A 17,369-nucleotide genomic window follows, 5' to 3' on the forward strand; every position below is an offset into this window, starting at 1 on the left:
GGGCCTCACAAAATCAGAGTAGCCAACCCAGAAAAATTATTAGCCTTAGAAAGAAGCTATGGACGTAAGCGAATATGCCGTTTTCTTTAAACAAAAATGAGAGTTGTTAGTTAGCAACATTGCGACTGAAAGGCACAAGCACAGATTAGGGCGGATTAGGGCCACAAGCAAACGCAAATACAAACTTCGTGGCAAAGATATCGCATTTGCTTCTGGAAATTTTTCTCTGCGACATTTGTGCAAAAACCTACAAATAAATATAAAGAGCCATTGAATGCACATGCCAAATGAGCTCATAAATGTACAACAAATTAAGGTAATATTACATGTCAGTGGATTGCTGCAGCTTGAAATGACACCAGTATAAAGTGCTTGGAAATTTGGAGGAAGTTATTCACGTAAGAAAGATTTGGTGAATTCGATTCTTTGGAAGGGAAGTTATTTTCATGAAACTCACGATCTTGTTGCCGAAAGTCTGGGATTCGAACCCTGGCCAGGGCAAGGGCAGTTTTACCGTTCTATGCTTAGAGAAACTCATTTCCGTAAGTAGTTTCTTCTGTAAAAATGAAGAAATGTGTCTCCGATGTATGAAACTGTTACCCAGTTCTATTTCATCTCTCGTTGCAATATCCTCTACAGCAAGGAAAAAAATATAAAAAAGACGAAAATCAGTGAAAATTTAAATGTCCAGTTGAGTTGAGTTTTTGTTTAAAGTCCACATTTAGTATCTTTCCTTTTATTATAGATGCGGTGCCCATTCTGCTTTCTATATTTTAGAAAACTTGTACCTAACGAGGTTAATCGCGACAATAAAGTGGATAAGGTAATGAGTGAAAAATCTCTGTAACATTATAGTATAAGGGAAACGGATTTCTTCATATTTGGGTGATTCTCCAAAAAGTGAACATTTTGAAAGCAAAAATTTGCGAATTTCAAAACTGTTCTAAAAAATCTGAAAAAAATCACACTTACTCTACATGAGATCATAAACAAGGGAAAAATAAGGGGAATACACCTTCATGCTCCAAAGTGGTTGAAACAAGGCATTTAAATTTCAGCCACCAGGAGAGTGACGGATGATACCAGGAGAGTGACATAATTAGTACTGTTGTAGCTTAGCTAAAATATTACCCCAAAAAACACACACACATTCCAGGAAAATAGAAAAATTATTATTTACTAAATTATAAAATTGAATACAGCTGTTGAAAGATAAAGTAAAGCCTCTAGATCAGCCATAACTTGAAGCTGAGCCAAAAATATAAAACACAACGAAAGCTTTATATGGAGCGGCCAAAAAACAAGGTATTGGTTTAGCCTAAAAACTGTCCAGGAAGCAGAAATTTGCAACTCTATGGCTGCTTCCAATGGGTGTTGGAGGGTTAATTTTTTTTATGACATCTTCGATGGGGTAGTCATGGATGTCTTTAGTTTTCGGCCAAGACCAGGATGTTCTTTTGGAATTGCTTGGTTCCATGGCATTGATGAAAAGTTTCCCTGGTCCAAGTTCAATTATTTCTCCAGGGAATATCAGGTTTTCATAGTGAAATATGACCCATTCTCCTATATTGTAAGTCTGCATCAGCTGGGCTGAAATTAAAATAAAATCTAACATATAATTTACTATATAATGATAACTTTTAATGTGTGAATGTTAGTAGCAGGGCTACTTTAAATTATTGCAAAAATTAAATAATTTGAAATTAAATTTGGCCTTTAACTGCTGACCTCATTATATAGCCCACTTAGAGTTCTACTATTTTTCATTTATATATAGTTTATTTATCTTATTCTATGATTAAAGTATGCATTGTTCTTTATATCTTTTAATCCTTTGTCTACTAACAATTTGAGAAATCAAGACAATTTAATTTATTTTACTTTTAACATACAGTAGGTACCGGTATTAGATTTATGTAGGCCTACTTATGCTTATATCAAAAACTAAAATTGTAGGTATACTACAAAATCTACTATAAATTGTAGATGAAAAATTTAAAAAAAAAAATTGTCGAACATACAATGTGGACTAAACTTAGTCAAATAAAATCAAAGAAATTTTCTTACCTTGTGTCAGATGAGTTGAGTTTGAAACAAAGATTCCATAATGCTCACAGTTTTTGTCAGCCTTGCATTCTTCACAGCTTAGGGTCCTGTAGTTCATCTTTGTGTCAGTCTCTCCAAGTGCAGCTGTGACCTGGTGAACCTTCATTGTTCCTTTCACAGCTTTGAAATCGCCCGCAGATGACAAAAATGAATCAACCCTCAATATGATGTCCTCCTCAACAACCCACAATTTGATGTTTGGACAGTTTTCTTTCCAAATTTTCTCAAGAATAATGATGTTGTTAACATCATATCCCAAGGAAACCATGTTATCCGCTGTACGTTTCAGGCAGCCACCTATCCCATCAGGGGCACCTTTTCCATGACCAGCTTCTGTGAAGTTCCAAATTGCCTTTTTGATCCTGGGGAATTTCTCTTGTAGGTATTTTTCAAGTAGGTAAAAGTTCTTTTTGTTTCGGTACTGAGTGGATGGTGAGTCGGACAAGAAATGGAGAGCTGTAATTCTTTTATCTTGTAGCACGTCTGTCAAAATAGGCTCAAGGTGTGCCCAAATTGCAGATGGATCATGGCGAGGGCTTTCTGACAGTGTGCAAAAAGAAACTGGTTTTATTGAAGTGTTGTCCTCAGTCATGTGGTATGCTACACCAGTATGAAGCGTAATTTCATTCCTTGAAGCACCAAAATGCATTGACTGGACTTCTTTAGCATACTTAAGTGCATAGTTTTCACTAAAATCTATGTGAATTAATGCTTCCTCACAACTCAGATTTTCTTTAAGCTTTCTTAAATACTGGTGCTGATGTCTAATGTTTGCAATGTGGATCATGAACTTCTTAATAGACATTTCCAAATCATCAATGGCTTTTCCAATAGTACTTGTTATTGCATCCTTTTTGATAATCTGAACAGTTTTCTCTTGGTCTTTGATTTTACGTTTTTCTTTATGCAACATCCACTTCTGGTATGTGAAAGTATCATTTACATTGAAGTCATTGTAAGGAATCGTGTTTTCGTTGCAGTCATTACATTTTCTCAACAGGCAAGCCTCGCGATTTTTCTCACAACACAAAATTTCAGCCAATTCTTCTGGGTTCTGTGCATCAATCACCTTACTCTTGTTCAGTTTATCGACTAGCATTTCCATGTTGTGATGTACTCTACACAAACATGTGTCTCTGCCCTTAAGACTTGGTTTGACAACCCAGAACGGACGTAATTTACAATAAAATGAATAACTTATAGAAACACCAGGGTTCTGTCTTCTAAATCGTTTATGCAGCTCGTTCATTGTATTATTGAGGTATCTTTTCTGCTTTTTAATTTTATTTCTGGTAATGAAATCGTTTTTTCCAGGGCTGACGGTGGTATTTTCATCATCATGAAAGAAATGGTCAACTTTTTCCCTGATCCTTTGCTTCAATTTATTCTCATTGTGGGCAACCACAGTACGAATTCGGATAAACGGCAATGCTTTTTGCATCCTATACTTTTTTATTATCTTTCCACTCAGAGACTCCTTCAGGAATTTTTTGGTCTTGTAAGAATTGATGGATTTGAATGTGTGAGCTATTTGTGACTTAATGACTTCTCCTGTGAACAGTTCTCGTCTTACATCTTCATCAACAGTTCTGCCTTGGAGAAAATGTTTAACTTTTGTGCGAGGTGTCATCTGTTCTTCCTTATTCAGTCTTCTTTTCTGTTCAATTTCTTTCTTCAACAGCCTTTCATAACGCTTCCGATATTTTTCAGCTCTTTTCTCACATGCATCTAAATCCAGCTTCAGCCTTTTCAGTTCTCTCGATTTCCGTACATCATTACGACGCTTTCGTTTCCTTGTTTCAGCTATCCTGCCATCGGAGTTTTTCGACATGACATATAAAGATGCATCGCTGAACTTATTTGTGTCTGGAGTTATGCTACTTGAGGCACGAGTAACAATTTGGATTCGAGGACTTCCATTGGTGAGGTTTGTGTTTGGATCCGGAGTAGCCTGCCTACTTTCTGGTGATAGTGAAACAGGTTCTCCATTTACTAATTGATCAAGTTCTTGACTTGGATCATCAGGGTCACTATCAGAGGGTGTGTTATTCTCTACAAACTGGTTTGTTTGCTGTTGAATTTTGCTTTTCATTCTGTGTTTCTTTTGGCGCACTCTCCACTGTTGCCTTGTAGCCCTTTGGTCTCTTGTTGATTGTTGTGTAATTAGTTTCACTGTTCCCTTGTTTTTTCTTGATTCATATTTTGTTTTCCACTTGGCCTTCTCAATTTCCAATTTTTGTGGGTCATTTTTCAATCTCTCGTACCTTTTCCTTTCAGCTTCTCTCTTTTTCATTAGCCTCTCCTCTCTAGACTGTGTTGTCTTTTTTTTCTTTCCTGCCATTATTAGTGATGACTCTGAAAGAAATTATTTAAACTGATGTCAAATTTGATGGCTTTATTTTAATATTATTTTTATTTAATTAAATCAAACTGAATAATTCAGTGTGTTCCAAATTGCATAAATTGTCCAATAAAGGTAATTAAAAATGTAATTTAGGTTTAGTTAAAAATCTCTTTAGGTATGGGTTTTTTCTAGGTTTTAAATATACCCTGCAGTGCAATATTGAAATAGCCTATGGCCAGATTCAATTTAATGATAATTTTTTTTTTGTGCTATCTTAAATTGTAATTTTGATTATAGTTTGTGGCCAAAATGCTAACACATAGAAACAATTGAAAAAGTTAGCCTATATAAATGTAGGCTGCACTATTTAAGAATTGCTGAATGGTCACCCAGCTCAGTGCTCAAAAGTATATTTTTATGTATTTTATAGGATCAATATTGGGTAAGTAAAAATGGCCTGATAAAAATTGTAAAATTCAGAACTTGGGCCTGATGTAAAAGCTCCATTACTCTGTGATAGTGCACAGCAGCTGTATAGGCTTACAAATCGAATGTACACAATGAAATTGATCCGAATTTGTTCCCTTCATGTGATAAGTGTCACTCTCCTGGCTGATAAGTCACGCTCCTGGCACAAGAAATACCAGGAGTGTGATATTATTGCCAGGAGTGTGACAGCCAGGAGTGTGACATTTGGATGGATTAGGCCTAATAATCAAAGCCTAGGGCAAAAGTTGAGATTACAAATTTCTGTCAGGTGATGACATTGCTTAATGGCACATAATCATAGTTATTTCAAAATATTTGGGTTATTATTTGTTATAAATAAGTTAACCAGGAGAATGACAGCAAAATATGTTACGAACCTGAATTTGGAACTTCCCAATTTGATAAAAACACAAGGACAAGTAGCTCTTCCACAGTACTCTACAGCTCAAACAAGATGGCTGAAAGAAACATTGTTGCCAGATAACAAACCAAAAAATCCTTTTCTTTCACTGTAAATATTTAAAAAATTCCTTGAGCCAGGAGAGTGACATGAAAACTTCGGACCCACTTTGAAGTGGTGTAACAGGATCATGTCAAATGATTAAATTTAAAAAAAAAAGTTTTTTTATACCTTCAACTATGTAAAAATGAATAATATTAATGAAACTTATGTAATGTTAATGATAACATTTTAAATGAGTATAGTTTGTTTTAACAAAAGATCCGGACATACCAGGAGAGTGACTTTTAGACCCTTATACATATTTTATATTAAAAAATAATTAACTATTTCTTTTTGTATACATTGGGATGGCTAGAGGTCAACTGCTTCTACAAATTAAAAGAAAAGTAAACTTTTTACGTCAAGTCATTCTTGAGTTATTATACTTGGACATGATATTGCTAGGTTTTTGGAGAATTACCCATTTACAGGAGAAAGTACTTAGGGAAATCATTTTCTGTAGCGTGTGGAAGTTCGTGAATCTAGTTTTGATCCATTTTAATGCGAAAACATGTATTTTTCTGCGAAAATCTCTGTCCGACACGCTGTTTCTGCTGCCGCCATTTGCTTTCTGGGTAACACTTTACTATACCGGAGACGGATTTCTTCAAATTTACAGGAGAAAGTACTTACGCAATCATTTTCTGTAGCGTTGTTGAAGTTCGGGAATGTAGTTTTGATCCATTTTAATGCAAATGCATGTGGTTTTCTACGAAAATCTATTTCCGACGTGCTATTGCCGCTGCCGCCATTTGCTTTCTGCACGAGTGCACAATACGCGATATTGCTGCTGCTCCTACAAGCTGATGTTGTCCGTATATGCTAAATTGAAGGAAAGGAGTGCTAATGGAACCTAACCTAACCTAGTAGGCATACCTCGTCCCCGTGATGATTCGTGAGGCTATCATGAATTTTTGGGCTAACATCAATGGTTTTGGGGGCTACCCGTGGATGGTTTGTGGGAAATAAGAAACAACAGTAAGTACTCGTTAATGTAAGAAATAGACATTATTTTCGTTAGAAATTCATTTTTTCACCTTAGGAAATGTTCCGCAATGCAGAATAGTACTTTAGCAATTTAAAAAAGTGCGAAATATATGATTTCTAGGTGTTTCCATTATACTTTAATAGTACCAAAATCTCAGTCTTTACCAGGCCCGTAGCTAGAATTGATCTCAAAGTTCATTTTTTCCAAAATTTAACAGTATTAAATGTGTGTGTTGTTAGGGTAAGACTGCAGAATATGGGCTGCTTAGGAGGAACGCGGTTCATAATTTTTTGGTAATGTTTTGTAGTTAGTAATCGGGTAAAGTAAGTTTGAAGGTGCGGAATAAAAATTTTCGGTAAATGTCTGTTATATCGGAGACACATTAAAATCGGATATTTTGTGTTTCGGATGGTTCGAACTTACCAATTATGTATTGCGGAACATAGTTGAAGGTGCCATTATGCTGTTTACACAAAAATAACATCGATTTTTCACATTACGAGTAATTCTTTTGGTTCCTTTCTTCCGTTGCGGAACATACAATATGCCACGCAGTGGTGTGGATCATCGCACGTCGTGCTTGTGTTTTGTCGATTTGGAGTGGGTATGCAGTGTTTCAACCTTCTTAACCGAAAAATGCCTACTTTCGTGTTCATTATGTCATCCAAACCATTGACGGATAGCCCCAAAAATCATTCATGATAGCCCCACGAACCATTGATGGATAGCCCCAAAAACCATTCACGATAGCCCCACAGACCATTTCCGCCAAGGTTAGGTTAGGTAAGCATAGTTAAAAAAAATAATTAAAAAAGGCACCTTTGGAAACACTGGCGAGACCGCGTGACTTTCGACGCTCGCGCCATCTGCAGGTACGTAATGGAAACAACAGCATAATGTTGTCGCTTTGCACAAAATGCAAGTTTATTATATCAAAAGTGCTTGTTTCTTGTTGTGCAGCATTCTACGGTGAGAAAATACCTCCATGAACTTTCCAAATGGTACAGAAACTCATTTCCGTAAGTAGTTTCTTCTGTAAAAATGAAGAAATGTGTCTCCGATATAACAGACATTTACCAAATTTTCTTTGAAAGAAACGAGAAATTCGTATCCAGGTTGGGCACTCTTGGAAGGAAAAAGTGACATGGTGGCACACATTTCTGCACAAATCTAGTGAAAGCAAAAAGTGCCTACGTTGTTAGGTAGTTAGGGTTAGTTCTCTTAGCCCAAAGAATAATTTTTCATTGTATTTATGCTAATGGAACCTAACCTAACAGGCCTCACCTAACCTTGCAGGCATTCCTCGTCTGACATTGGAAGACAAGGTAGCAAAACTCTTGTGCGGAGAGGAAATCCCCGAAACAAATGACAGCAAATGTGTGTGTAAACAATATGGACGTGAACAAATGGAGAAATGCATTGCTTTTAGTAGCAGGAAAAACTTTTTTTATGCGCAATAATATAATAGTAATCGGAAAAGTACCACCGGAAAATGGATTTAGAAAGTACGTACTTTCAAGGGATATAAATTTTGTTCATCTATTTAGAGGAAAAAAGCAGCCCATGTACTGCAGTGAGACCGTTCTATTTCATCTCATCATTGCAATATCCTCTACAGCAAGGAAAAAAAATATAAAAAAGATGAAAATCAGTCAAAATTTAAATGTATTTAAAATTAACAAAATTTAACAGTATTAAATGTGTGTGTTGTAAAACTAGTTTTTCTATGTATCTTCTAAAACATTTCTTGAGGTGTTAATTGACTGCTACTGACATCATCCTCTACTACACACTTGACTACTAAAATAATTTTGATGATACAGATATATACATCATACAAAATGAATGCACACTAGTCAATCATAGTGCCTACCATGTATTCCAGCCCTTCCTTCCCAAAACCTGTGAGCTGTTGACCTTTGAGACAGATGTGGAAGGAATGTGGATTATGACATCAAGGTCAAATTCACAGATTTCTGTGTAAACGGGAGGCTGCAACAGGGGCAGTGAAGGCACAGATAAAGTAGCTCCCCTATGAAAGAAATTTCTAAAATCTAGAGAATCTAGAGATGGAGAAAGTGATGCCCATAACTAGATACAGAGTGGCCAAAAGTGGGGAAACATGTCATCAAAAATTTAAAATGTTTTCATCTTTTGGAAATTATGTATAGAATAAATTTGACCATATGACAAGATTCACAAAACGTCAAACTATACATTTCAAATCTTCCAAAATCCATATCAATTTTTTTATGATACAAGATTACATCTACAGTACAAAAATGTCTTAAGGTGACCATAATCGTTGCCGGAACGAGTTTACAATACCGGACCACTCTCCAATTTCTATGAAATGTCGCCTACTCACTAATTGTGAACTCCTAAACACGAATCTGCATGTAATAATTGGCGGTCAAGTATGGAAATCGAGGAAAAAACTAAATAAACTATGTTTTCTTAACGTAACGTAACCCTACCATAAGAACAATAGCTCCACGGAAGGTGCCATTTTCCCAACATGAAGAAATCAACAGGCAAGACAAGGTATAGTTCTCGTAGTTAAAATATTAATTTTTCTTTGTATTTATGATAATGGAACCTAACCTAACAGGCCTAACCTAACCTCGTAGGCATTCCTCGTCTTACGTCAGCAAGATTGTTGTGCATAAAGGAACACCATTAATGAAATGCGAAAGAAAGATAGTTCCGAATTGCTGTGTAGGGACAATCACCGTGGTAAATCGCAAGGTTATTTTACAATTTCTAGACGTAAATGTACAATATTAACAAGTGATTGCCAAATATGAACTACAGTTACGTCATCAGGACACCGAAATTAGTAAGTAGGCGAAATTTTACAGAAATTGGAGAGTGGTCTGGTATTGTAAATTCATGCTCCGGTGCCTCCACCCTAATCACTTTCTTATAAATGAACACACAACATTTCAAATGATCATGCTTATTATTAGTTAATATTGTTTCATGCATACATGTATGTATATAATCAGGGGCGTATCCAGGGGGTCTGGAACTCCATGCCACCCCAAATTTGGAAAATACTATGGTTGATTCATAATACTTCCCGATGAGACACGATGTAGCAGGTATAGATGAATTCTTTCTGTGTGCATGGTTTGTGGATTCTGAGAATAATATCCACTAAAAGTTTACAAGTTTCACACTGGGTGGTGATATGTCAGCTGAAAATCTGACATCAGTTCTTTTTGAACAATGTCACAAACTTTGTCTTGACATGAAAAAAATCACAGGTCAAGGTTATGATGTGAGTGGCAGATGTGTTCAATCGTGAATAAATCAACAATACCCAAAAGGCATGTGTGCACACTGTGCCAGTCATACTGTAAATGTAGCCCTATCTTCAGCCATGTTGAACTCCACCGTGAGAAACTGTTTTGGTACAGTAAGTAAACTGTTTTGGTACAGTAAGTAAAGTTGTTTTTTTTTCCGTCAGAATAATACATGCAGTGGTGAATTCCTAAAAACAATATATTGCATTACTACCAGACAGTAAGAAATACTATTTAAATACGGAGAAACTAATACTCACTTTATCCGCGAAACTGTTTTTTCTTCTTCGTTCTATTAAACACTATTTGTTAGTGTGTGAAACATGATTTTAAGCAAAACATGATTCACTTCGTATGTAGTAAATTTTATTATTATTAATAATAGATACCCTGTCGTCATTAAATACTTGATGTGGGGGGGGGGCATGCCATTGGGAATGGGCACCCCTGGCTGGAACCCCCCTAAGATTCTATTTCTGGATATGCCCCTGTATATGATTATAGAGATTCGCGTACACTTGAAAAATTACAAAGTCTTCAATAACAGAAGGCAAATATCCACAAGTAGAGATGAAGCAAACACTGTCTGGTACTGTGGGGAATAGTTGTTGTGCAATGATAAATTAATCAGATTGGGTGTACTGTGATTAAGTCCATTAAGATTAGATTTCCAAGCCATAGCACCGTTGGTGAAATCATCAAGTTACAAGTGTCTCCCATCACTTGTCAGTTTGGTGTCACTTCGAAATGACAAAATGGTGTGAATTCTCCCTAAGATCTCTCAAAAATGTGGATTATTCTTCAGAACAAACTCAAGGGAACCTATGTTTACATTTTAACACAATAACTTTATGTGGATACACTGTCTGAGAAATGAATAAGAGTCTTGAAGGATGCAAATCTCTCGCACAATGTATTAGTTTTATTGCTACATGAATTTAAACCATGTGTATGGACCCACTAAGTTAAAATGCATATTAGTAAAAACAATTAAAACAAATATTCGTGATGAAGCCATGTTCGATTTGATGGTAAACAGTATTACAGAATAATACAAGGTCTCCAAATTTTGTTTTCAGGCCTCTTTGGATCTGAACCACTGGGTAATGTATCTCCATTGCAAATTGAATGTGGGATCCTTTAACATGTTGACTGTCAAACTCCTGAGCTAATGATATTGCTTGGGGCCAAACTACTTCCTGATATTTGCTTATATGATCAAAAGGCTTGTATCTAACATCGACAACACCCACTAAGAGTTTGAGTTTAATTAAGTCCACTTTATTCACAGTAAGGCTAATCGCGACTGAATCGACTGTTTAATGTGAAATTTGAACCAGTATGTACCTCCACTGGGTATCAAACGTGGGACACCTTGATTACAAGATGGTTACCACTACACCATCAGGGAGGCCCTGCAAATATGATAAATATGCATGTAGTGAAGGCCAGAAAAAATTGTTGGCAAGGAAGCCTGCAGGCATAATTTGCAGTTTGATGTAATATTTGCATTAAACTAGCACCTGAAGTTGAAAAATTTTATCTGGGGCAGGGTGTCTATCAGTTAGGAATGTCAAGGAAGTCAAGCAATTAACAGGTAGGGGAAGAAAGTCAAGAAAAAGTCACAAAATTATGCTTGTGGTCAAGAATTGTTGCTATTTTTTTGACAGTATAGTGAATGTACATTGTACTGGGATTTGATAAATTGTATTGAGTTGTGGTAATGATTTGTTCACTCTGTTTCTCAAGAATTACATTCTTGTATGCGTGAAGTTTTGTAAAACTATTAAAGTAATGTGGCCATTCCCCATCCAGAATGAAGTCTGAAGCATTACGTTTTACATGTATTAATAATTAAAGCAAGTCTAAATCTCTTTTTAAAGTAGAGCTTCAATTTTCATCTTAACTGGCCTTGCGGTAGGGGTTTTTCATTGAATAAAAATATATATTTTCTTTACTTCCAACTACACCTAATTAGAGGACAATGAAATAAATGTTAAGAAAAAAAGGGGGTCAAGAAAATGTAAAGTCATGAAAAAGTCAAGAATTTTGGATGTTATTGTGGTAAACACCCCGTGGGAGATGCTCTTATGGTTTGACATGGTGACAATGGGACTGTTGAAGGATGCTTTGGGAAAATTTTGCTACATGGGGATACCATGTTTACTACTGAAGTTAATAATGATTGGCACTGTGCCTAACAAGAAAAGATACACATTGTTTTCCAAACCTAGTGGATTCACAAACAATGGAGGAAGCTCAAAACAAAGAAATCAAGGACAAAAACTGAATAATCAATCACATCATTTGTTCATTCCACAAAACTTCTGGTCAAGCAATAGAGGATCGGTCAAGAATGATGGTGTCGATACTAGTAATTAAATAAATTCTTCCAATCAGCTAGTTTACTTCTGCATAGCAAATAGAAACCTGTATAAATAGAAACCAGACGTCATCCATCAGTACTCATCCCATTCCTGCTGCAGCCTCCAGCGAGGTATGGTTCGGTTTGTTTTGGATTAGTGTTCCGTTTTTACTGTCAGATTATGAACTGCACTACACTCATCCTTTTGCCAGATACAGCATTTAAAGAAATCAATATATATTTTATTTGCTTTTACTAATGAAAAGTTTGAGATAGACACTGTCTCCCATCTCTATTGACACTCCACTACTGCAAGTATTTATTATCTGATGTGATGGTTCTTCTATTACCATGAGATTTTAATGCACTGATTACATTTCTTACAACTGCAAGCATGTACAATTCTTGTAGAATTTTTGAAGTGGAAACAGGAACTGAATAGAACCAACTATTTCAACAGATCAGGACAAAAAAACATTTCAGGATGGATGCATAAAACAGTGGTATGTTCGTCAACTAGCAATCGAACGTGTAAACTGTCAGCAAGAATTGAAGCCACAGTAAATTAAGAAACTGGACACATAACTGTATTTTATCATCATACTCATGTTGTTCATGCACAGCAACCACAAACCCTTTGTAAGCATGGCTATTTCAACTGAATTTCAACAAAATTTTAGTGTTCCCCCTTCCTTATATGGAAAATAGGAATTATGGTTGTGCATAAATAAGTCTAAGGATTGGGTTTAGAAAGTTGACAAGATATTGTGACAGAAGTCTACTTACAGTGCATGAGTCATCTAAAGAAAGATGTTGTTGTCGTCCTCAGAAGAATGTCTTGACACAAAATTTTAGATTGAGTATACCAACAAAATACTCATACCAGGTGTTGTTAAACAGCTTCTTTGCACAGAATTTTAGTATAATACCTTTGAAACATTAAAATAGCAAAAAATATTTTGCCTCCTGTAACGTTCTTTAATGAGATTGGACTATTTTTTTGCACGGTCTATCTGAAGAGAGTGAGTGTGTCACACACACACACACATATGTATATATATTGTAGTGTGGCATCTGGTTAATTATGGGATCGAGTCACTCCGGGACGTAGCTCAATTAAATAAACATAAGATTTCAATTTTGGTCACGCTTGACCACCTCTACCCTGAATGGTGTGGACTAAGGATGTTGGGAGCTTTAGTCGGTTGAATGATACTCACCACTTGCATGATGATTTGGCCCTCGGCTATTGGCGTCGGCGACAGTCGGGCAGAGATGGGTGCACTGGAGATGGCGGGAGATGCTGGAGACTGCTGGCCTAGATGTTGACAGCGATAGGAGGCAGCAGGAGTTTTGTTGGCTTATCGCTGGACCGCTACTTCTCCGGACTTGGGCTGGCTTCTTGGCTTCTGGCTCTCTGTAGTCCAGACTGCTGGGAACGTACCGCACGCTTGTTGCGACCTCGTGATGATGTGATCTTGTCTATCAGCGTCGGTGGTGTCTATTTACCATATCCAGGTTTATTTTTATACTTCAGAATTCCTTTGAGATGTGGTGGACTTGGCATCTCAAGATATTCACCAGGGGTATCCCATGATGCTGGTGGAAAGTTATAGTGGAGGTGCAATCACTGCTGGTAAGGGCCATTGCCTTGCTGACTGTGCAGAGCCGAGTGGAAATTTCTTATTACTAGACTCTGCATCCGGTAGAAATTGGGGTGAATGAGCATTCAACCAATGAGCTTCAGAGCTATGCTTTAACAAATGGGAGATTTCAATTTTTATGCTCCCAATTCCTTCATATCTCTCTCTCTCTCTCTCACACACACACACACACACACAGAGAGAGACAGATATATATAACAGTTGGGCTGAAAAGTTCGTAGGCTAACATAGTAAAACATATTTTTTTGACAAAATTCGATTTTATTATTCAATATAGTTGCCTTCGAGGGCGATACAACGATTATAGCGGTCATACAATTTTTCGATGCCATTTTTATAGTACGATTTCTCTTTAGCCTCAAAATAGGCCTCAGTTTCAGCGATTACCTCTTCATCAGTGCTAAATTTCTTTCCAGCGAGCATTCTTTTAAGGTCTGCAAACAGGAAAAAGTCACTGGGGGCCAGATCTGGAGAATATGGTGGATGGGGAAGCAATTCGTAGTCTAATTCATATAATTTTGCCATCGTTTTCATTGATTTGTGACACGGTGCATTGTCTTGATGAAACAGCACTTTTTTCTTTTTCAAATGGGGCCGTTTTTTCGTGATTTCATCCTTTAAACGCTCCAACAACGCTATGTAATAATCGCTGTTGATGGTCTGGCCCTTTTTGAGGTAATCGATGAATATAATACCATGCGCATCCCAGAATACTGATGCCATAACCTTGCCAGCCGACTGTTGCGTCTTTCCACGCTTTGGATTCGGTTCATCACGTGGAGTCCACTCGGCTGACTGTCGATTGGACTCTGGAGTGTAGTTATGGAGCCATGTTTCATCCATTGTAATATATCGACGGAAAAATTCGTGTTTATTACGGTTGAATATCGCTAAACATTGCTCCGAATCATCAAAACGTTGTTGCTTTTGATCGATTGTGAGCACACGCGGCACCCATTTTGCACACAGCTTTCGCATGTTCAAATATTCATGCACAATATGTCCAACACGTTCCTTTGATATTTTTAAAGTCTAAGCTATCTCGATCAACTTCACTTTACGATCATTTAAAATTATTTTGTGGACTTTTTTGATGTTTTCGTCGGTAACAGCCTCTTTGGGGCGTCCACTGCATGCATCGTCTTCGATGCTCATTTCGCCTCGTTTAAATTTAGCAAACCACTTCTCAACGGTTGATTTTCCTGGTGCAGAGTCCGAATAATGTTTATCAAGCCAAGCCTTGGCTTCAACAGTATTTTTTTTTCGCCAAAAAGCAATGCTTTATTAACACACGAAATTCTTTTTTATCCATTTTTTCACAATAACAAAAGCTGCTTCACTCACAATGCTATATCTCACGAACTAATTATCCGGCAGCTGTGAAATTTATACACGTATCTTTTGAAGGTTAGTACTAAGTAAAAATCACATGGATTTAATTCTAGTAACGCCATCTATGAGTCAGCCTACGAACTTTTCAGCCCAACTGTTATGTATACACGTATGTATAAATGAAACAAGACGAAGAACTCCAAATAAAAAAGATGTGATATTATACCCAATTCATAACCTGAAGAACTGTTCCAAAGAGAGAACATTATTGGCATGTGTTACTTTCTTCTCATTACACATTGAGTGTTTGGGCAGGTGTTGAAAACAGAATGTTATAATACGGTGGCGCTTATTTGTACCTAATGACGTGGAGAAAAATCTGACATGATGGGAAGAAATTTGTCATATCCGCCATCAGCATTCAAAATACTTCCAGAATCGCCTATTGGTTTGTAAACAACCGAAATTTCCCATGTTTAAATTTAGTTTATTGCATTCTGTAATAAGTGTAATGGAATGGTGAATGTGAGAATTTTAATTCTGAAATTTTGATAAATCCTGACATGATGGGGAAAAAAATGGATGCCATTTCTGTGATCTGCACTCAAAATACTATTATACTTTCAGAATCGCCTACTGATTTGAAATCACCCAAATTTTTCCCCCAAAATGGAGGGCTGTGTGATTATATAATTACAGCAGTTTAAAATAAGAAAGTCTAGTTACTGAGTTATGACAACTCATCACATCACATTAAATAACTCCTAAATTGTTCTCATGTAGCATTATAGCACTTTAAAATGTCTTGTGACATTTTATGTGAAATTCCTTCTAGACCCACAGGATGCAAAAAGAAAAAGTTTTTGAAAGTTTGCAAGCCTTTTTAAAGTGTTGCAGTTACACCGAAAAATTGGTGGATTATTATGAGCGTCCCTACTTCAATTTGATGTAATCAAGATTCTTCTTGTTTGGGTTAACCTGGAGAGTGAGGAAAATGGCATAGAAATATATACAAATACGGAAAAATAATAATGCTTATTTGACCAGCTCTGTTTATGCCCCCGCTGCCCATTCTTTTCTGTCATGTGCAACAAAAACAAAGACTTGTTTCTCTTGGCTGCTCGTCTAGTCACTCAAGATCATTGGCAACAGTGGAGAAAATTCAAAAGATACTTATCGATACCAACATGGCTGATTTTATGAATTCTTGTTCAGATTTCTGGTCTCCCAGATGGCATTGTCACCTTGTAATCAAGGGGTCCCAGGTTCGATACCCGGTGGAGGCACATAGTGGTTCGGATCCCACTTTAAACTGCAGGTCTAGTCCCAATTAGCCTTAATATGCATAAAGTGGACTTAAAACACCAACTCAATCAAATTGTTCAGATTTCTGTACAGCAATCGCAACAATTTTTTCACAAGAATAGAGTGGTTTAAGGAGTAAAAAACTCTGGAGATACATTTATTTGAATTTGAATAATTTGTGTGCGTCAGCACCTAGGCTATTTTGCACCTGTCACGTTATACGGGGTCCAGCCCTTACCATAACTAAAATAGCATAATTGCAATGTTGTTTTACTAAACTATTAAAATATTCTGACTTGTTAAAAGCTAAGATATGAGAAAATACCATGTACTTCAAGTGGTGACATTTTATGATAAATACTACTACCTCTGTCCCATAATTATAGTCCCCTATGCCAAAATGGTAGTACAGGAATGACAGCCGAAGAGGCAGATGGAAAGCACAATTTGTACTGATCCTTGAGTAGTAAAGTTGTATGACTCATTCCCTTGTTTCATGTTCTTCTGCCTACATCAATGTCACAGTTTGAATATCGGGCAATTATTATGAGACAACAAAGAAAGTTGTACTGGACAATAATTATGGGACAGAGGGAGTAATATTTTTTTGTGACTTGCAAACTGTAAGTTATAGCAATTACTGTCATGTAGAACAAAGTAAGGGAAGAACATTTGACTGCCATAACTAGGGGTGTCCAAGGATAAAATTTGTGATGAGAACATGTGTAAAATTCAAGATTTTCACCATGTTCACAAATTTTGCAAGTTTCCCATCCCGAAACTGGTCCAGAAATGGCAAATTTTATCAGTTCCGTATGATAGGATTTCCCTCCCCAATGTTTTGGGAAACTTACAAAATTTGTGAACTGTAGGAGCTGGAGTCATTGGCTGTGAGTATGCGACTATTTTCGCAACAATTGGCACACATGTCTATTTGATTAACGATAAAGAGAAAATCCTCCCCCA

General features: G+C 36.7%; 1 protein-coding gene across 1 annotated transcript; it reads right to left on the reverse strand.

The window, feature by feature from the left end:
- Nucleotides 1–887: 887 nt before the first annotated feature.
- On the reverse strand, nt 888–5,766 carry LOC146002122 (uncharacterized). The gene is made up of 3 exons (XM_083139845.1): nt 5,317–5,766; nt 2,068–4,461; nt 888–1,590 (listed from the first exon to the last, which is right to left on the reverse strand). The coding sequence occupies exons 2-3, from the start codon at nt 4,445–4,447 to the stop codon at nt 1,319–1,321; spliced, it is 2,652 nt and encodes an 883-aa protein (XP_082995971.1). The 5' UTR covers nt 4,448–4,461; nt 5,317–5,766; the 3' UTR covers nt 888–1,318.
- Nucleotides 5,767–17,369: the final 11,603 nt, after the last annotated feature.

Source organism: Lepisma saccharinum, chromosome 1 (assembly GCF_977018435.1).
Source record: "Lepisma saccharinum chromosome 1, izLepSacc3.1, whole genome shotgun sequence".
In the NCBI taxonomy this organism is placed as follows: domain Eukaryota; kingdom Metazoa; phylum Arthropoda; class Insecta; order Zygentoma; family Lepismatidae; genus Lepisma; species Lepisma saccharinum.

Excerpts from the sequence above, each read along its gene's own strand:
- LOC146002122 (XM_083139845.1), bottom strand. The coding sequence starts at position 4,447 with ATGGCAGGAAAGAAAAAAAAGACAACACAGTCTAGAGAGGAGAGGCTA. Across the intron at positions 1,591-2,067 it reads CTCAACTCATCTGACACAAG|CCCAGCTGATGCAGACTTAC; the intron begins GTAAGAAAATTT and ends TTTTAATTTCAG.